Genomic DNA, 19,755 nt, shown 5'->3' with positions numbered 1-19,755 from the left:
ATTGCTGTTAAAGATTAAGTTTAAATTATATTACACAGTCCAAGGTAAAAAAAAGGCACATTTTGATAAAAAAAAGACCAAATGTGGGAGGTTGTATCAAGGCATTATAATAGCTTAGAAGGCTTCATATGAGTAGAATAATGTCTATATGGAATATGGAATAAACATTTAAACTGTTTACAATTTAACATATTCTCCTAATTTCCCCAAAGCTTAATGGGTTGTAGGAAGGTGCACAGGTTTATCACAGTTCCAAAACCTTTGCCATGGTTCCACAGAAGTTAATGTGAATCATTTTACTTCCCATTGTGTCAAGAGTTATCTCTGAGAGTTACTTCCTCATCTCTTATTATTTTCGCTAGTTAAGCATAAATTCATTCTTGGCATGATGTCCGTTCAGGGTTGGCAAACTGAAGGTTGTTTATCAGATCCTCACAAGTTGAAGGCCATGAGCTAAAGCAATCTTGCTTTTGAATCACCATCAAACCTTCAAGACTTCCTCCAGTTTAGAATTAATGATTTTTGATAATAAAGCATCATGTAGCTTTTGGTTTATATGTTTGTTTTGCTATAAAACAACTCCACACCCCATCTGTGGTTGACTGAAATCTGGCAGGGGATTATAATAAAAACAGACTCAGTAAAAAGAGAGAAAAACCCATAAATAATTTAAAGAAGAAAAAAACTGATGCTAATATTTTGATCTGAATCGCCAAAGTGCTTAAAGCCTTAAAGTGAGCTAAGAACATAACCTAGCATAAAATAATACATGACAGCATTCTGCTATGCTGAAACCACAGAAATAACCAGATTATGTAATACCTAAAAACACCAAGTGGTCATTGTGTGGCTGGTTAGCATGGTCCCTACTGGCAGATGTGGTAACTACACACTATGAATATACAAAACATCTGCCTTACAAAAGCAGCCATGTGTTATGATGATTTCCCCCCCTGAAGTAAAAGGAACAGTGATATTTTAATGTGTTCTGGTATATTTTTACTTGTGTCTAATTGTTCCCATCTGTTGCTTTGATTCCACAGTTCAGGATAGTCCAGCAAAGGGATTTTCCTGTGGCTTACTCACATTGCATTGAGATGACTGGCTCACATAAACCTAATTGAACAAAAGCACTGAAGGAATCTTTTGCAGGGCATTTGACCTCCAACACCTTGAATGCACTTTAATATCTTCTTTGCTGGTTAAATAATAACATGGTGCTTCAAGTGATGTTGGGTTAAGCTGCTTTTTTTAATGTGCAGCAGGGCTCTTGTCCTCTTTATCCATTTACAGTCTACACCAGATTACTGCCATGGTACTTGTCAAAAGTATAAAGAAACTGACTAGAGTCAAATACATGTCGCTGAAGGACAGGTGCATGTGATATCTTAGCAGATGTATTTTATTTTTTTATTTATTTTTATCCAAAGTGACTAGTATTTTCAAGCATCTGCCTGAAGTGGAACAAAGTAAAGTAGAAATAAAATGTAGAATCTATAAACAATTTTATCCTTAACTGTGAGGGACCAGTCGGTGAATTTTATTAAATGATGGGTATTTTTATTTATATATTTAAGGTAAATTACAATAATTGGTAATATCAGTCTGTAAAAACTATTGTGGGTATTTTCCCATATTGCAGGACTCACGCATGCCTTGGAGAAAATCATGAACTATTATTCTTTATTTCCTTATTTCACTTTCTCTGAAATTTCCTTGAAATTATAATTTTTTTTAAATACAACACTATTGTCAGACTCTGTTCCGTGTTTTGTGTGTTTTGCTCCTCATGTGCCTTTCTTGACCTTATTTGATCCTCTGTTCCTGTCCTCATTGTTTCATTATTAGATTTTAATAAGTTCCACCTGTGTGTTATTAATTATCTTGTTTATTCCTTCTATTTAAGCCCTATGTCTCTCTTTCTTTAGCGTCTACTGTTAAATGTTATTTTCGTTTAAACTCTTTCCTTGTTGTGATTCCTATGAATGGTATAAAAAAAGCTTCTCAGAGTGGCAGTGTCTCCCAGAAGTCAAGATGGGCAGAGGATCACCAATTCCCAAAATGCTATGGCGAAAAATAGTAAAGCAATATCAGAAAACAGTTTCTCAGAGAACAATTGCAAAAAGTTATCATCATCTACAGTGCATAATATCATCCAAAGATTCAGAAAATCCGGAACAGTCTCTGTGTGTAAGGGTCAAGGTCAGAAACCATACTGGATGCCCATGATCTTCAGGCCCTTAGACAGCACTGCATCACATACAGGAATGCTACTGTAATGGAAATCGCAACATGGGCTCAGGAATACTTTGTCAGTGAACGCAATTCACCATGCCATTCGCTGTTGCCGGCTAAAACGCCATAGTTCAAAAAAGAACCCATATCTAAACATGATCCAGAAGCACATGTGTTTTCTCTGGGCCAAGGCTCATTTAAAATGGACTGTGACAAAGTGGAAAACTGTTCTGTGGTCAGACGAATCAAAATTTGAAGTTCTTGTTGAAGTTGTTATCAGCGCTCAGTTACTAGAAGCCTGCATGGTATGGGGTTACATGACTGCGTGTGGCATGGGCCATTTGCACATCTGAAAAGGCATCATCAATGCTGAAAGGTATATCCAAGTTCTAGAACAACATTTGCTCCCACCCAGATGTCGTCTCTTTCAGGGAAGACCTTGCATTTTCAAACATGACAATGCCAGACCACATACTGCATCAATTACAACATCATATCTGCGAAGAAGGAGGATCCGGGTACTGAAATGGCCAGCCTGTAGTCCAGATCTTTCACCCATAGAAAACATTTGCCGCATCATAAAGAGGAAGATGCGACAAAAAGCTAACAAAGCAACTAGAAGCCTGTATTAGACAAGAATTGGACAACATTCCTATTACTAAACTTGAGCAACTTGTGTCCTCAGTCCCCAGACGTTTGCAGACTGTTATAAAAGAAGAGGGGATGCCATACAGTAGTAAACATGGCCTTTTCCCCAACTTTTGTGAGATAGGTTGATGCCATGAAATTTAAAATCAACATATTTTTCCTTTAAAATGATACATTTTCCCAATTTAAACATTTGATATGTCATCTATGTTGTATTCTGAATAAAATATAGAAATTTGAAATTTCCACATCATTGAATTCTGTTGTTATTCACAATGTTTTATTACAGTGTTTTAATGTTTTTGGAATCTGTTTTGTAAGTTTATACATTAATTACAATTTTATCTTGGCCTAAACAATGTTTTCATATTTTTTTTTTTACATATTCAGCCTTCTTCCTACATTTTTCCAGCTTATATTTGCTTTATATATATTTTTTATTTTATTTTTTTATGAAGTTCTGTTTAACGGCAGATTCCTATTGTGACAACATGCCCCAAGTCTTTCCATGGCTTACATGAAAGAAAGAAAAAAGGGTATTTTACCTGGCTTAGGTGAAATTGTTGTGATGGTTGATAAAGTTGATAAAGGCTTCACAGTGTTTGAAGACACGCACTGAGTATATTTCAGGTAAGAGCTTCACTGCCCTGCTTTCAGTTTTATTTATTTAATTAAATTAAATGCCTAATAATAGAGACATTTTTAGTGGAAAACCCTAAATTAGGCCTTTAATGGATCATGATCTTCATTTCGGCCATTACAGGTGAGATGATTTTGTGATACTCTTTTAAGGACTTTTATTACACTATTTATTTTTCATTTGTAAAATATGTGTATGATTTATTTTAACAAACATGTTGTATAGATATAGATAAAGAAAGTTTGCATGTCTTGCATCATCCCTATAAATTTCTAAACGTTCATGGAAAGAACTTCTGCTTTCAAAATGACATTGTTGGGTTATTGATTTCACAATATTTTCTTGTGGTTTTAAGTTTCAAAATGCGCACTGAACAAAATCAGGCATTATAATGTGCACCTACATTAAAAAAAAATACTGTTCAAACATTATTTCAGTCCTTTGCAAGTCTTATGTGATAAGTGCTGCAGTTTTGTTTAGTAAGAGAATGTAAACAGTATTATTGTTATACAAATGAAAGAATTTTTTTTAAAATACTATTGTAATGCATGATATAATGAATCATTCTGTAATGTATGTTAACATAACAGATGATGATGTAACCACATTTGAGTTGGCAACAGCTGAAGATAACAAAGCACAACAATTATTTTATAGCATAATTTATAGCAGTTCATGTTATGATTACTCTAAAATTATTTAAAGTAAGAAAATAACAGGAAATCTCTCCAGAAATTAAGACTGGAGATCAAAGAGCTTTTCCTCTGGAGGAAGATTTCCTAGATACTGTAGTCACTTACAGGCAGAAGAACAGAGATCAGAGTTTACCCAGAACCAGGAGACTCAATACAGACGCAACACATTCAACCAAACACCGCAGGGACCTGATCTTCCCTCCTGTCTTTACAACCTGCTGCCTTTTTCAGGATGGCTGACTCATTAATCCAAAGCCAGTTTTTCCTGTAATCCACTAATGTTTTCCTGGAGTACTGATGCTTTTGATGCTGAAAGTCTGGATCCATGCTTATTATCCAATGCTACTGTATCTCACAACGATCACATTTTATTTTTTAAATGGACTGTCTAATCTTTCTAGGGATTTTTTTTTTTTTTTTTTTTGTAATTTGTTTGGAAATGCATTTAAAACCTTTTCCATATTCATTGTCATCATTAATCATCCTTCTATGGGGGTTCAAATGATAGAAGTAGCAAGGTTTTATCGCATTCGCTGCAGTGCTATACTGTATCATGACACTAAAAGGTTAACGCTTTATCCCATTTTAAATGAACATACCCCCTACATTAAACCCTATCCAAACCTAACGGATAGTGTTAGCAAATGCAAACGTTTTAAAAAGCATTTGCTAAAGCATCCATTCCATTACAGCTTGCTTCTATGAGGCTGAGAGCTCTTTTAATGAGTGTTATGACTCGTTTTACCAGGTGAGCTGCCTAGCAAGTTTACAAGGTTGTATCAGAAGAGCCATACATATGTAGTTGGTTATTTGATGCGAATTCCAAAATGTATTTTCAAATAATAAGAAAGAATGTGAAATAAGTAACAAAAACAGTAACAAAATGACTAGAAATCATTGTGTCTGAAGCAGGACGTCGGAAAGGGAGAGGGACTGACGCTTATCACATGAGATTTCTGTTTAGGGTTTCTGAATTACTGCAGAAAGCAGATATCAAACTGATGAAACATTTTGTGGGAGATCTGAAAAATGAGGATATGTGGAAAGAAAGGAGAAAATCAGAGAGTGAGGGACTCTACAGCTTTCACATAATGTAACTGCTAGACTGAGATATCAATAAACCCTTTGTTTAAATAGACAAGGAAAATCCCTTTATTTTAATTCTTATTTGGCTTTGGCCTCTAATGATTTGTGTCAACTAAATAAGTCCATAAATGTTGTCCGGTTCAGGTCTGGTTCTATTTTCACTTAAATCAGTTTCTTTTTTTGTTCCTAAAATTTGGTCAAGATGTTTCGTAGACATTTAAAAGTAAAATAACTATTTAGAAAGCTCATTTAAACTCCAGTTACCTTTGCTAAAATCTGACAGTATGGTAAATGAATCAAGTGGCCTTAATAATGAGAAGACTAACCAAGACACTAAACCAAAACCAGCAGAGGTTATTGAGGAATCGTTCATTTTTAACTTCCTCTTCTTTACAGTTTTTGACTAAATGCTCTGTAGCTTATCACAAATTAATATAAAACCCCAATCATGGAGTCACACCGTATTTTCATTTCAATTTTCATTTCAATTTTCATTACACTTGAGTTTGGAGCAAGTCAAATAATTCAGTCATCTCACATGCAAACAGAAAAATAAACAGCTCACAGATTACAGTATTTACAGTAATAAGATCTGATAATAGCTTGTTAGTTGTGAGCAAAACAGTAAACATTACTTATATGGACTAAATGCTGTTATGCATTTTAAGATTAGTTAACTTAAAGTTTAATTGGGCAATGTCTATATAGACACTAAAACATAAAAAGCATGTGATTTAGAGGAATAACATACTGTAAAGACTACAGGGAAGGCCTCCAACCGACAGGGAAAGCCCATCAAGGTCGTAAGAGAGGAATCTAAATGTCAACTCATCACTAAAACCTAAACACAGCCAGCAGTGCATCGCAACAGTTCTTCATATGATTTAAATGTGTTGGTCTTCAAAGAAAGCTACTTTATCTCAGGCAACTTTAATTACATGTACATGAATTAAAATAGTTTAAAATAGAACTAACAAATACAAACCTAAAAAGATCAAGAAAATGTTTCTTTACAAACATGGACAAAACTACTACATACTTTTCTTTCCACAGTGTTAGAAATTCAATTTTAAGGAATCTTGCCAAAATACTAGATTTCACCCTCCATCTGTTTTTCATTCAGTAAGATGTGTGATGTGACGTAGTTCAGGCCTTTTTAATAACACAGACCCAGAGAGTACATGCATTTCTTCTTGTGGGAGTATACAACAAAAACAAAAATAAATAAAAAGAAAAAGAAACTGTTATTCACTGTAGAAGAGTGCATGCTGTGCCACAGATCTAAGGTATTGACAAAAAACAATAATAAATTTGCATTTAAAAGTGCGCAGTTTCTACAACACTAGCATAACTACAGCAAAGTTTCAAAAGTTTCACCATGCTAGTACCTAGCAGCAATACCTTGTTTAAATATATGTCCTGTGGATACATAGGTGGAGTACTGAGCCCGGAAGTACTGAGCCAAACAAAGAGGCAAGCTCAAATACAACCCTCTGTGGCGAGGGGAGCACTGCCTGAGACAGCATTACCCAAGAAAGTTCTCGCAAAAGCCATCTATACTTCCCGCTCGCTGCCTCAGCAAGAGGGGATATCCTGGTGATCAGGAAGCCCTTAAGGGGGCGACCTAGCCAGACATCCTGGAAATTTTGCAGTGCTGGCTTTCCCGCAGAAGCCTATGACCTGGCCGCATTATCCAGGAAGCATGAAGCTGGAACCAGAGTTATCATACCGGCTGGACACAATATCAAAGAGTAAAGTAACACTGCAAGTCGAGCACCTGATTTCTGAATCCAGCCAAGGGGGTGCATACAGGATCTATCTATCTATATCTATATCTCTCTCTCTCTCTCTCTCTCTCTCTCTCTCTCTCTCTCTCTCTCTCTCTCTCTCTCTCTCTCTCTCTCTCTCTCTCTCTCTCTCTCTCTCTCTCTCTCTCTCTCTCTCTCTCTCTCTCTCTCTATATATATATATATATATATATATATATATATATATATATATATATATATATATATATATTGTGGCACCGCTCCCACACTGATCACACAATCACATGACATGTGTGTGATGAGTGGTGCACCTGGAGCTCATTCCCACCTGCTACAAAAGCCAGAAGAAGAGGCTTTCAAAGCTAGGTGCACCAAAGCTAACAGACTCAAACAGATGTCTTTGTTAATCTGCTCACTTACAGACTCAGATGGCACCCCAGGAGAGCGACAGTCACCAGAGCACTGCACCCCACGAGCACAAAGTGGAAACCTGCACCAATCACCTGAGCATGTGTAACCAGTTGTGTGTCAATAAACCACCCTCCGGGCACTTACCAGTAGTACCGAGTCTGTGTTCTCATTAACCCCGCAACAATATATAAATATATATACTAGCACGTAAAGGCAGAAGACTGTAACTTTGATTTTTGTCGAAAATAAGTTATTGATATTTTTGGGACATTCAGTACCCATCTTTTATCATGTGTACTGTATAAGTATACATTTTGAGTCAATTTTGCTGTTTTTCCAAAAAAATAATGGTTGGTCTCAAACATAAATGTTAAAAGCCCTGGAGAAGCCAAGGCAGAACACAGTATAACACCAGATATCACTCTTTCACTTGGTTTGGAATGCTCAAATTGAGTTATGGCATTCTGACTTTGTGTTTAGCCACTTGTCAATATGTATTATGAGTGCCGGTTTCGAGTTATACGGTGTTCTGCCTTTGTTTTACTGTCCATTAAAGTCTGCCGCATTTTAATTACGGTGTAGACAAATGAATTAGATAGATCACGATCTACCCTAACAGCTCCATATAACAAAGCACTGTAAAGACTAGATACTGTACCTTGGCAACAATATGTAATCATGAATAACTTTTATAAAGATATTTTTTCTTTTTGTAATGCAGATTATTTACCAGGCTGCCACTTCCAGTTGGAAGCTAATGCCGTAGCTAGCATGATCAGTAATAAATCATTCAGTCATGATCAGTAGCCTACTAACAGTTCGCAATTAAATCCATATCCTACCTTGTCTTGTAACCCGATAAAATCAATCCATGGCAATGAACGTCATCTGAGATGTTTAGTCCACAAGCATTCTGAGCATTATTCCCACTTGTTGGCCAATCAATATAATATAAGTAGTCAATATAAGTCAATATAAAAGCAATTATGTTATTTCTAGCATTCTTTTATGTTACTGAAGATAGCAAATAAATTGGTATCCATGGTATCCACTCATGTTTAACTTTTACTCTGCTTGTTACAGTCAAAAAAAACTTAATACAGTCACATTACTACATGCAATAGCATATATGAGACAGCCCATGATCACTAGATTTTATAAAGGTGTTACTATAATGATTTTGTAAATGGTGATCAGCAACCAAGTATTGATAATGTGGAAGTTACTACCTTTTGGCTTGGTGTGACTTCTCACGTTTTGCAGACAGGCAGATTACATTAACTTCAAAATCAAAAATTAAATTCAAAATCAAGTTTGAGCTCACAATTTTTTATGTAGATCATTTTTATTACTAAAACATCTAATTGTTAATTCCCAGTGTCCTGACATTCCCTCAGGCCTTGCCTACCTTCCTTTGACCTGCGATTCCTCCTTCACCTAATTGCAGGTCGGGAAGGAGCGCGAGTTGTGACACTAGCCTAAGGTGCCCATCTCTGATCCTCCGACCGAGACAGACCAGGACAGCTGTGATGTTCGGCTCAAACCTGGACCTTCGTGGAATGAAGGATTTGATGGCTGCCGAGGACACCTTTATCTCCCTGAACTTCTAGACTACCATCTCAACAGAAGTACCGGGAATGGGTAGCATCAAGAAGAAAGCCCTTTTCTTTCTTCCAGATATCTGCCAGGTTCACCCACAAATGTCTCTCCATTACTACCATAGCTACCATAGACCTGACCATGGTGGAAGCAGCCTGCTTAGTAGCATGCAGAGTGAGAGCTGTGGTGCGGAGAAAGTCATAGCCATTTTCACGCATCGCCTCGATATTGGCATAACTTGTAACGCTGGAATCGATGAATGCATGAGGAAAACAACCTCTCCCATTACTTTTCGATCTTTGAATGGAGATCAGGAAGAAATGGAAGGCTTACCTGAGCTGAAGGGCTATGGCCAAAAAGATAATGCTCAGAGAGATAACCTTGCAATGTCACTCACTTTCTAAACTCATCGGCCAGATCCGCCTGTGATCCCCACATGCTCATTCTCCTCCATGCATCAGCAGCGTCAGGTCGTGAACCACGGGAAGCAGAAGGCCACCCCTCTTTCCTCAAAAAGAGAGACAAACGAGAGCGGAGCTTTTTCATCTGAAAATGCTCACAATGCATGTAAATTGCCCCCTCAAGGACACCGTGGGTGCATGCTCTTCACCCAAACAAAAAACACAGAGATTGTGTGTCATCAGGTGTCAAATAACGATCATGATATGGATGCACACATCCTCTAAACCAGGCATCCTTAAATCTGGACCTCAAGATCCACTTTCCTGCAGAGTTAAGCTCTAACCCTAATCAAACACACCTGAGCATGCTAATGAGTGCTAATCATTGTCTTTGGGATCATTAGAAAATCACAGGCAGGTGACTTTGATCAGGGCTGGAGCTAAACTCCGCAGCGCATTGGAGAACAGTAAGTGGATGAAGTGTTCTCCCAGCACCTTTTTATACTAGTCACATGGGAAGTGACGTCATGGGCTGTCGCCGGCCAACATGTTATTGGTGTTTTTCAATGGCTGCATCCGAAAACTTAGGCAGATGACTTGCTGCCTTGCTGTCTAATCAGGCAATGACTTTGTAAGCAGCGTTTTTGCCCGAAGGCACCTCATTAAATGCATTTTGCACAGGCTTCTGAGGCGGAGTAATGGTTTAATGATCTACGGCAAAATATAGAGAGCTATGGTGATAACTAAATGGATATTTCATTACTGCAATATAAATTTTTCGCTAGAAATTACATAAAAAGTGGAAAACGTTGTTCAGAAACATACAAATACACACAAACTGACCACCGACCGCAAATTGCAGATGCCATCTTTATTTTTTGGCTTAAATGTCACAGAATGGAATGCACAGGATTGTGGGATATCAAAGGCAGCGAAGGATACATCTATGCTTCCTTCAAAAACCGTCCAGATGAAGGCATCTCAGGAGACAGGAAATGAAGCTGGCATTGATTTTGGACGTGCCTTGATGCCTTCCTAAAATATTTTTTTTCAGTGTTACATTCATGAGTCCGTCACTAGCATTCTGTGTATTGCCATTAAAGTGCCCCATTATGGGTAATGAAAGGTTCATATTTTGGTTTTGGGAGTACCCAACAACAGATTGACATGCATGCGTGGTCAAAAAACACTTTCATTGTCTTAAAATATGCATTTATTTTTGTCCTTTTTTGCTCAGTCACTCCCAAACGATTTGCTTAACGATACATTTTTCCAAACCCCTCCTTTGTGTGATGCTAAACTGCACTGATTGGTCTGATGACCCAGTCTGTCGTGATTGGTCTACTGTTGTTCATGTTTATGTCTCCCTTTCTTCATTCACAAATAATTTATCAGTCGCAACTTATATAACGAAACGATCAGTCATTTTCTTAAAAGAAATAAATAAAAATTATACACTTTTTGCTCGTCTTGTCCAGTGTAGGGGTAGTTACTCAAAAAAATGTAATTAGTTACTAGTTACTTCTGTACATTTTAATGAGATTACTTTACTAGTTACTGCATTTGAACAGTAACTTCACTACTTATTACTTTACTTTACTTTTTTAGGGCCCTATGAAATCCGTTTAATTTTTTCCCAAATTCCATGTTTCCGTTTTAATTTTCTGGATTCCATTTTTTTTGTTATTTTTTTTCTCAACTCCTTTTTAATGGTTAAGTTTAATTGTATTAATCAAAAATAACACTTTTTCACAACAATTTATTAAAAGTTTAACAAAAATTACATGTTTAAGGCCCTATGAAATGTTTTATTTTTTCTTCACCATATGTTTTATTGTTACCAATTTCTGTGTTTTCGCATGTCTAATTATTTAAATGCATAAAACAACTTAATTTATATTTTTCATTTTCTTAAAATCTCTTTCAATTAAAGGGGCACTTTAATTTACACAGTTTGGGAATAAGTTGTATAAGTCCACTTCAAGACCACTCTGATATAACTATAATTTATAAGCACTGGTATGTTATATCACAATACTTGAGACTTACAGTATAAAAAAAAACGGACTTTATGCTTAAAATGTCTTGTGAAAGTAATTTTTTCCAGGCAGTTGCACAACCATCAGGTTTTAAATTATAATGATACGGTATTTTTTCCACCCCCATGGAAAAAAAGTGTTTTGGACTGTTCTTCAAGCTTCCTTAAATTAAATAGCAGAATATTCATAGATTCTCTTTTCTATAGAGTTAAAGTGAATGGTGCCAACAGCTGGTGCACAAACTCCACATCCACTTTCACTGTTCAATTCACATAGCCTTGAAATGACATGAGGGTGAATAAATAATAAAACAACTGAATGACCAAATGTTATACTTCTTAATACTTCTTTTGAATATTACAAATCATTGTTGCTGGTGTGTCAGATTTGTGGACATAGCAACAGTAGGTAACACTAATGTGAGATGTGTCAAATGACAGCTCTCACAAGACTGCTTCACATGCCTGAATTAAAAATGTTGTGGCTTTACAAAATTTTTAGAAATCATGTTCCTTGTTTTGCTTCCCTTTTTCTTCATGAAAAAGGGAAGCAAATATGCATTGTATGAAAAAAAAAAAAAACCAATGCATTATATATTTCTAAATTGTATACATTTACATTTACATTTATTCATTTAGCAGACGCTTTTATCCAAAGCGACATATAAGTGCTATAACAAGTCTCAGTTAGCTTAACACAGTACAAGTAGCATGGGCTTTTAAGTAATATAATAAATAAAAACAAAACAGATAGAATAAAAAAAGAATAGAGAGCAAGCTAGTGTTAGAGGTCTTTACACACACACACACACACACACACACACACACACATACACTAACTATTAACTGAGGTCTTAATAATATTTCATAAAAACTTTTGTATTATCCAAGTCATAATTAAAGATTTTGGTATGCTAATCAATATCTGGTTAAAAAAATTGACAGAAGTTGATGGCAAAAAATTTATGTGACATTGTAAATTCCCTCGTGGCCTCATTAAGTGTAGTGTAGTTTGTTCAGAGTCATTAAGTGTAGTCTGATTCAACAAACACTAGTACAAAAAAACAAACATAAAGCTAAAATTAAATCTACATATCATAATTTAGAACTAATTCTAAATTAGAAACTGATTAAAAAACTAAACTAAAAAACTAAGACAAGCGTATGTCAGGAAGCTAAAAAGAGGTAAAAGGGAATCTGAGCTCTGACCGCTGACTTTGCATAACACATACTGATGCTATAACACCTGTAAGTATGACATGTGTTTGCATATTTTTAACTCAATCTTCATCACTGCGGTTAGCACAGCTTGTTACTCTGTCGCTTATAAGCTGGGGCCTTTTTTCTCTCTTTACTGAGTAACAAGGCATATTTTCTGCATTATATCAGCAATTTCCATTATCCATTTTTGTTGTCTGAAGATCTGCATCTTGGACAGAAGTATTTTCTTGAGGTCCAGTCCTAAAGAAACCTCATTGCAATTCTAAAAGTTTTGAAGAACATAATTTTTTCATTTGCAATTAATATGTACTTTTATACCCAAGCTTAATAACTCCTTTAAGAATAAACCCTTTTTAAGTTCTCTGAAACACATTCAGGATAATCTGTTGTAATCTGAAAAGTTCATGCAATTCACAAAAGCTCCCTATCATACACCCATTGTCTGATGCATTTGAGAATGAAACTTTTAGAAACCCTCATAATATTAGCACAAAAGCATCAGTAATAAACAGACATTTGGACTTTTGTCAAAAAATAGCACAATCCCCTGGTGAGTATCACAGTCACTCACCCCAATCCTCCCTGACACTGTTTCCCAATACTGGATAATGGACTGTTATTGTTTTTTTTAGCTGAGCCAGGTCAAAGTTATGCATTAAGTGATAAAGCTAGGTCAAGAATTTAATTAAAGATTTTTTCCAGTCCAAAATTACTCATTCTTTTGACTAAGGCAAGCAAATGGTGTCAAAAAGGAGTGTACTTTCCCTTCACTGGGAATTTCCAATAAAGCAGTTTTCCAGTACCACGCAGGATATTCCCAATATTTTGAGGGAATGGTAGGATCAGGAAATCCTGTGGATTTCACCGATATAGAAAGGGAAATGTGTGAATATGTTCATGTTATGTTATATATTTAGGCATACAGGACAATGTTTTGGAGCTACATAAAAACACAGCTAGCAGGAAGCATATCTGCCGTTAAACTCAGTTGCATTTACAGTATAAAGAGCAGAATAGTTGTTAATTTGCATTTAGCATGCACTTTTTTCCTTACAAACGAGGAACATCACAAGCATTTAATCATAATCATCTATACTTTCAGCACTGCAATCCTGTTTCAGAAGTAAACTGGAATAAAAGTAAAAGAGAACGTATAGAAGTTTTATAATATAATAAATGTAAAGGAAATGTGGTTGTTGGTTCCAATAGAATCTCTGAGTGAGACATCACATGCAATATTTTATATGAACAATCTTTGTTACTTCTATGAAAATACATTTTATGTTATGTTTATTGTCTATTTTTATTGAGGGATCACTATGAACACTGATTAATCATGTATATCTTTCATGTGGCTGTAAAAAAATAAATAAAGCAGATGTAAATAAAGCAGATTAATGGAGTGTTTTACAAGGAAATACTATTTCAGTTTCCTTCTTCAAAAGATTTAAAATTTATTTATTATTTATGTTACTTGCTGTCTCTTTGTAATTAACTGTGAAATTAACTTGCAATTTCTGACTGAAAATCGTTTCTACACCAAATGTTTGGTTATTATCCTAAATGCTAAGGTTAAAACTGATTTTGTTAGTTCGCATAGATTAGTGTAGACATTATGCTTACTGTATTTAACTTATTTATTTAATCAAACTTAATTAACATTATTTATCTGATTAAATATAAGGTTATAACGGGCACCAGTGTGCCACACCATATAGGCTACCTGAGACAATCTCACGATGTCATTTAATTATTTATTTATTCATTTATTTTATTAAAATTTTTACAGTTATTTTTTATTATTTTATTTGTTTGTTTGTTGGTTTTCCTTTCTTTCTTTTCTTTTTTTTTTTTTTTTTTGGTCGTGAATGTAACAGGGTATAGGCTATATATAGTCCTAAGATCATTTCCATGTTACTTTGTAAGCCGCTGTTATATCAAATAAATTACTCAAAACAAGACCTTCATGTTTATTTCTTGTCTCGTGTCTGTTTATGTTTCTTACTGCTATATAAATAAACGTGTTTTGCCCTCTACAAATTTCTGAAGTATTCGAAGACAGATGGAGAAGGTTGTTGCCAGATATGCTCCGCCCAACTACACGCTCACGCTCTTGAAGCATATAAAACCAGGTCCGTTATTTCCTCACATCGTTTCATTCACAGTGTTCCAAAGAAGATCGAACTGAAATTATTTTTTTTTTCATCTTGCACATCCGATATCACGATCAGATTTTTTCCCCGTCCTCAGAAGAAATGACAAAAAAGATCAAAGAGATATTTTTTAAACGGCCTCCCAAAAAGAACAATATTCCAGGTAGGAAGAGTTAATGCTTATTAGATCTCCTTGTGATATTTTAGAATATGGAACATTAACTATTAAATAGTTACTTATTAGCATGCATATTCTACTAGCATATTGGCTGTTTATTAGCAATTATAAAGCACATATTAATGTATGACCATATTTTAACCCAATTCCTAAAAATATCTACTACAACAACTACTTTACTTGCTATCAATAACAGCAAATTAGAAGTTTATTGAGAGAAAAGCTTAACTTTTAGGGTGTTCAGTATATATATGTGTTTACATGTATAGCCTAGTTATGATATGACTGTAAAAACATCGTCATTGTCTGTGGTTGTGTATATATATATATATATATATATATATATATATATATATATATATGACAATGTTTTTACAGTCATATCATAACTAGGCTATACATGTAAACTCAATGAATATCATACATTTTTCGATATACATTGCATATTTTTTTATATATCTTTATATATGAATGTTTTTTTTTAATGGTAAAATCAGACCTTGCTGGTGCACAGTAAGAAAAGCATATTTTTTGTTTCCTTTTCTCTACAGCGGTCCTTACTTTAAAGCAGAATCTAGAAGCATGCCACTTTGTGGACGCAGGGAAACAACTGATCACCCGAGAAGCCCGTCTGTTTGAGTTGAAGCAGGATGGGATTGGATCCAAAATGAAGCTGATGGAGGAAGAGGAAGATTCAGAGGCTAGGCTAGCAAAAGACTACGAGGACTGGATGAAGTTGGTGATGCAGACGCTGGAAAACTCCCTCGACCTCCAGAGTCCTGAGAAACAGGAGTTACTGAAAGAAGCAGTCCAAGCCATACTGCAGGAGGAGGAGCAGGACATGCGCTGGGAACGGTTTCAAGAAAAGGAACGGCCACCATGGAGACCAAGGAGGTGTAAACAAAACCACGAGGCTCTGCTGGAGCGACTCGTTCGGAGGAGGATGGAAGAAGCCCAGTTAGATTCAAGTGTTGAGATAAAATCTTCCTTGCAGCAATCGATCATTTGCCATGCAAAACGACTGAAAGAAGACTTGCTGAAAGTTGTGACATGGGTGAGCAGCTGCTACCCAGAACAGATGAATGTGTGCCAGTTTTATGCCACACTGTACCATAAGACCTTCAGTGCAAGACTGAGAGAAGTCGCAGAGTACACATTGTGCGATGAAGACTGCATACTTTTATTGCAGTGGGTGAACCAGGAATACCCCAAGTAAGAGAAGCAAATGATACTATACTGTTTTATCTCATAGCATGTACATGTAATGACCCTGCATGCCTAATGTTCCTCTGAGTGGTATTTTACTCTATGCAAAACAACATGCTTATTTAATTCTCTGAGAAAATGTCCTAAAGCTAATAAGCCTTTTTGCAGTTATATTTAATTAGATTTCTCTTTGAACTACTTTGTTAAAAATTTGAATGGAAACAAATATTGATAATTTGGTTAATACATTGGTTATTAGATATTAAAACATTTTAAAAGGATAGTTCACCCAAAACATTTATATTCTGTCTTCATTTATACACCATCATGTCATTCCATGTCTTTATTTTTTTCCATCCATTTAATGAAAGTGAGTGTGGCCTAGTACTGTTTTGTACTCAATTAACTTTCATTGTATTCATAAAAACAGTTGAACATTCTTCAAGATTTCCTCTTTTGTGTTGCACAGAAGAAAGTCAGGCAATACAACAGATTTTTTATGACATGATGGTGTGTAAATGATGACAGCATTGTAACTATTGATTCAAATGCGGATTTTTCTTTCCTATGGGTTGTGATACAGTGTTTTAGAGTAATAATTTGTCTTTCTTTGTTTACAGTATTCTGAACAGTGAAAAGATAAAAGATGTGATCGATCACACAAAGCTTGATCCACTGCTTCCTGAAGATATGATCGCACCACTGGAAGAGCAGTTTTTGATCACAAAGGAGGTTTGAAGCTTTATGACATCTTTACCTAACACATCTCTGTTTTATGTCACTTTAAGCCAAGAAACCATAAGTAAACATGGTAAAGTGAGTTTTCTTTCCGTAGTTTGAGAGAAGCAAAATAGTGAAAAATCTCAACATTTTGAAAACACAATGTCTTGCCTTAGATGTGCTTCCAGCAAAAAGCTTACGTTTTAATATTCTCACATTATTGTCGAATAGATGGAGTTGAGCACATGCCTTCACAAAATTCTGGACAGAGAAGAAACAGCCTGGAAGGAGGGAGAACTTCCACAACTGAGAGACCAGGTGTACTGCTGTGATCAGGCCATTGATATTATCGAGGTAATTAAAAAGGAGAAAAACAATCCATTCTTTACCTTCATCAAATAATGGATTTCTGAAGGAAACATTTTCTTTTTCCCCCCATTTTTCTTAGTGTTTTCATAAACATGTAGAGTGTGCTCAGAAGGTGCTAGGCAAAGAGGCGAAAGCACAGAGGATCATATGCCAGATGAGACATTTCCTGACAGAGTGAGTAACTCTGATACTTAAGATATTTAACTGATTCATTTTATGTTCATTTCCCAAAATCCCATCATTATTAACATTATTGATTTAAGTCTGTCCTTCCAAATATTTTGCACAGGTGATTATAATTAATTAATTTCCATCCCACAGTTACAAAACATTTCATGACAAGGTCATGAGGAGCAGGCAGACCAACACTGAGGCTGTTTTGATGGTCAACCTCTCATGCCTCATACAGTGCAGGTGCATATCCCTTTAATTCAACTAAAATATCACATACTTTCTGAATTTGTGTTGAATTTTTAATTTATTTTTCACAGGGACTATATTACAAAGAATGCACATCTGTTCTCTGAAGATATCAAAACTGATTGTCTTTCGCTATTGGCTACCATGACAAGAAGCAGCCACTGTTACTTTACTTCTGATATGCACAAGGAACTTAAGGTAAACTTTTCAAACTTTTAGAAAATGAATCTCAGCTTCAGCCAATGGGTGTTATTTGACCTAAAATGTGCTTTATGTACTGTACATCTTTTTAATTGATAATATATTATATTTTATTAGTAGTACTTTTATAATGTATAAACATATACAATTCCATTAAAAATATTATTTTATGAATAGGAAGTTCAGAACAGCATTAATGTGTTATAAAAATATTGGGAAAATTATAAATGTCATTACTTTAATGTATATATAATTGTTTTAATGGTAGTAAATAGTAAAATATGTATATCAATATCAAGAAACCATATTTCCCACCAAAGGCCCCAATTATGCATAAGTATTATATATATGTATATTCAAGTTCAAGGGGTTTTCCACTATCAATACACTCCTGTTTAATGGTGGCTATAAATAAACCTGACTCTAATCTAGACCAGCACAATAGTTTTTATTGTTTTCAGAAACCCTCATTGGGGTTAGACTTGGCAGTGAACACACTAATGTGAGCAGTTGGCTGCAGTTTCCTAACTCTCCCACTGTATATAAAAAGACACATTATTAACCTTTATGAACTGCTTGTCTAGTTCATATGAGAGAATCAGATAAACGGTTGCTTGAGCAGAACCAGATCCTGCATCTGAGTTCATATGCATTAAAATAAACATGTCAATACTTGTGTTCCTGCAGGACTTGTACAGGAAGGTGGGTTCCCGCGAGTGGCTCAAGGACGGTGAAGGTGTATGTGAAGAGCTGCTGGCAAAGCTGGACAGACATATTCAGAAATTCATAAACTGGGACAAAATGTGTTGCCAGGTATTAAACATACGTCAAACAAATAGATTGATTTGTTGAGTAATTAATTAGTCCATTTCAGATTGATTGATTGATTGATTGATATTGATTTATTTATTTAATGAATAGGAGCTACTGGGTGGGATGCATAAGGAGTTTCTAACCGAATATGTACGGAAAATGATGAAACAAAAGGTCAAACTTTCAAAGAAAGCGCAGCAACAGATGGCAGCATCATTACTCTGCATAAACAGTGAACACATACATACATACTTCACAGCAGCTGTAAGTACACATGTCCTAGTTAAAAGTCATTGTTTTGTTCAAATACTGTTTTTGCCCAGCTTTAATATACAAAAATTACACAAATAATGTCTTAGGAAACCAAATTTATGATTAATTTTTATAATAAGGCAAAAAGTCTAATTTTCAAATCCTTATTAATTCATTATCACAGGGATCGAATTTGGATTGGTTGAAAGACATTCTTCCCAATTTAGCAGGACTGCTGACACTACAGGATCCAGACAGCATAAAGTTAGAGTTGGTAACTCTGATGGATCTTTACCCTGATCTCAGGTATGGTATTTTCTGCTGTGCAAATATTAATGCAAAAAAAAAAAAAAAAAAAAAAAAACACTGCAATTTTCTAATGTTTGTGTTCTTATTACAGTAAGCGTCATATTTCTGCTTGGCTGCGACTCAAAGGAAATCTTTCTCCATCAGACCTCAAGATGATCCTGAAGACCATCACCTGTAACCAGAATCAGTTCAGTGAAAAGCAAGATTCACTCCAGTTTAGCAGGAGCTTCTTTTCCACAGTGAGGGTCAAATGAATTTTGCTTGATAATATCGCTTGTGTTAAGTTACCTGCTTTTGTAAAATTGATTCTGCTCAGGCATTTCGCAGTCGTTTTGTACATACTGAAATTCTTTGTAAATAAAATTGGAAATCACCATTTTTATTTTTGTCT

The 19,755-nt window shown here is 35.3% G+C and overlaps 1 protein-coding gene across 1 annotated transcript; it reads left to right on the top strand.

Annotated features, from left to right (window-relative positions):
- Window positions 1-14,883: 14,883 nt before the first annotated feature.
- Window positions 14,884-19,746, top strand: tnfaip2b (tumor necrosis factor, alpha-induced protein 2b). The gene is made up of 11 exons (XM_052572486.1): window positions 14,884-15,059; window positions 15,626-16,286; window positions 16,901-17,012; window positions 17,232-17,354; window positions 17,449-17,543; window positions 17,691-17,783; window positions 17,861-17,987; window positions 18,678-18,803; window positions 18,912-19,067; window positions 19,240-19,361; window positions 19,456-19,746. Exons 1-11 carry the CDS (start codon window positions 14,999-15,001, stop codon window positions 19,616-19,618), a joined length of 1,839 nt encoding a protein of 612 aa, XP_052428446.1. The 5' UTR covers window positions 14,884-14,998; the 3' UTR covers window positions 19,619-19,746.
- Window positions 19,747-19,755: the final 9 nt, after the last annotated feature.

This window comes from Carassius gibelio, chromosome B13 (genome assembly GCF_023724105.1).
Source record: "Carassius gibelio isolate Cgi1373 ecotype wild population from Czech Republic chromosome B13, carGib1.2-hapl.c, whole genome shotgun sequence".
Classification (NCBI taxonomy): Eukaryota; Metazoa; Chordata; class Actinopteri; order Cypriniformes; family Cyprinidae; genus Carassius; species Carassius gibelio.
Note: the sequence above shows the minus strand (reverse complement) of the source record. Positions and strands in the feature narration are given on the sequence as shown.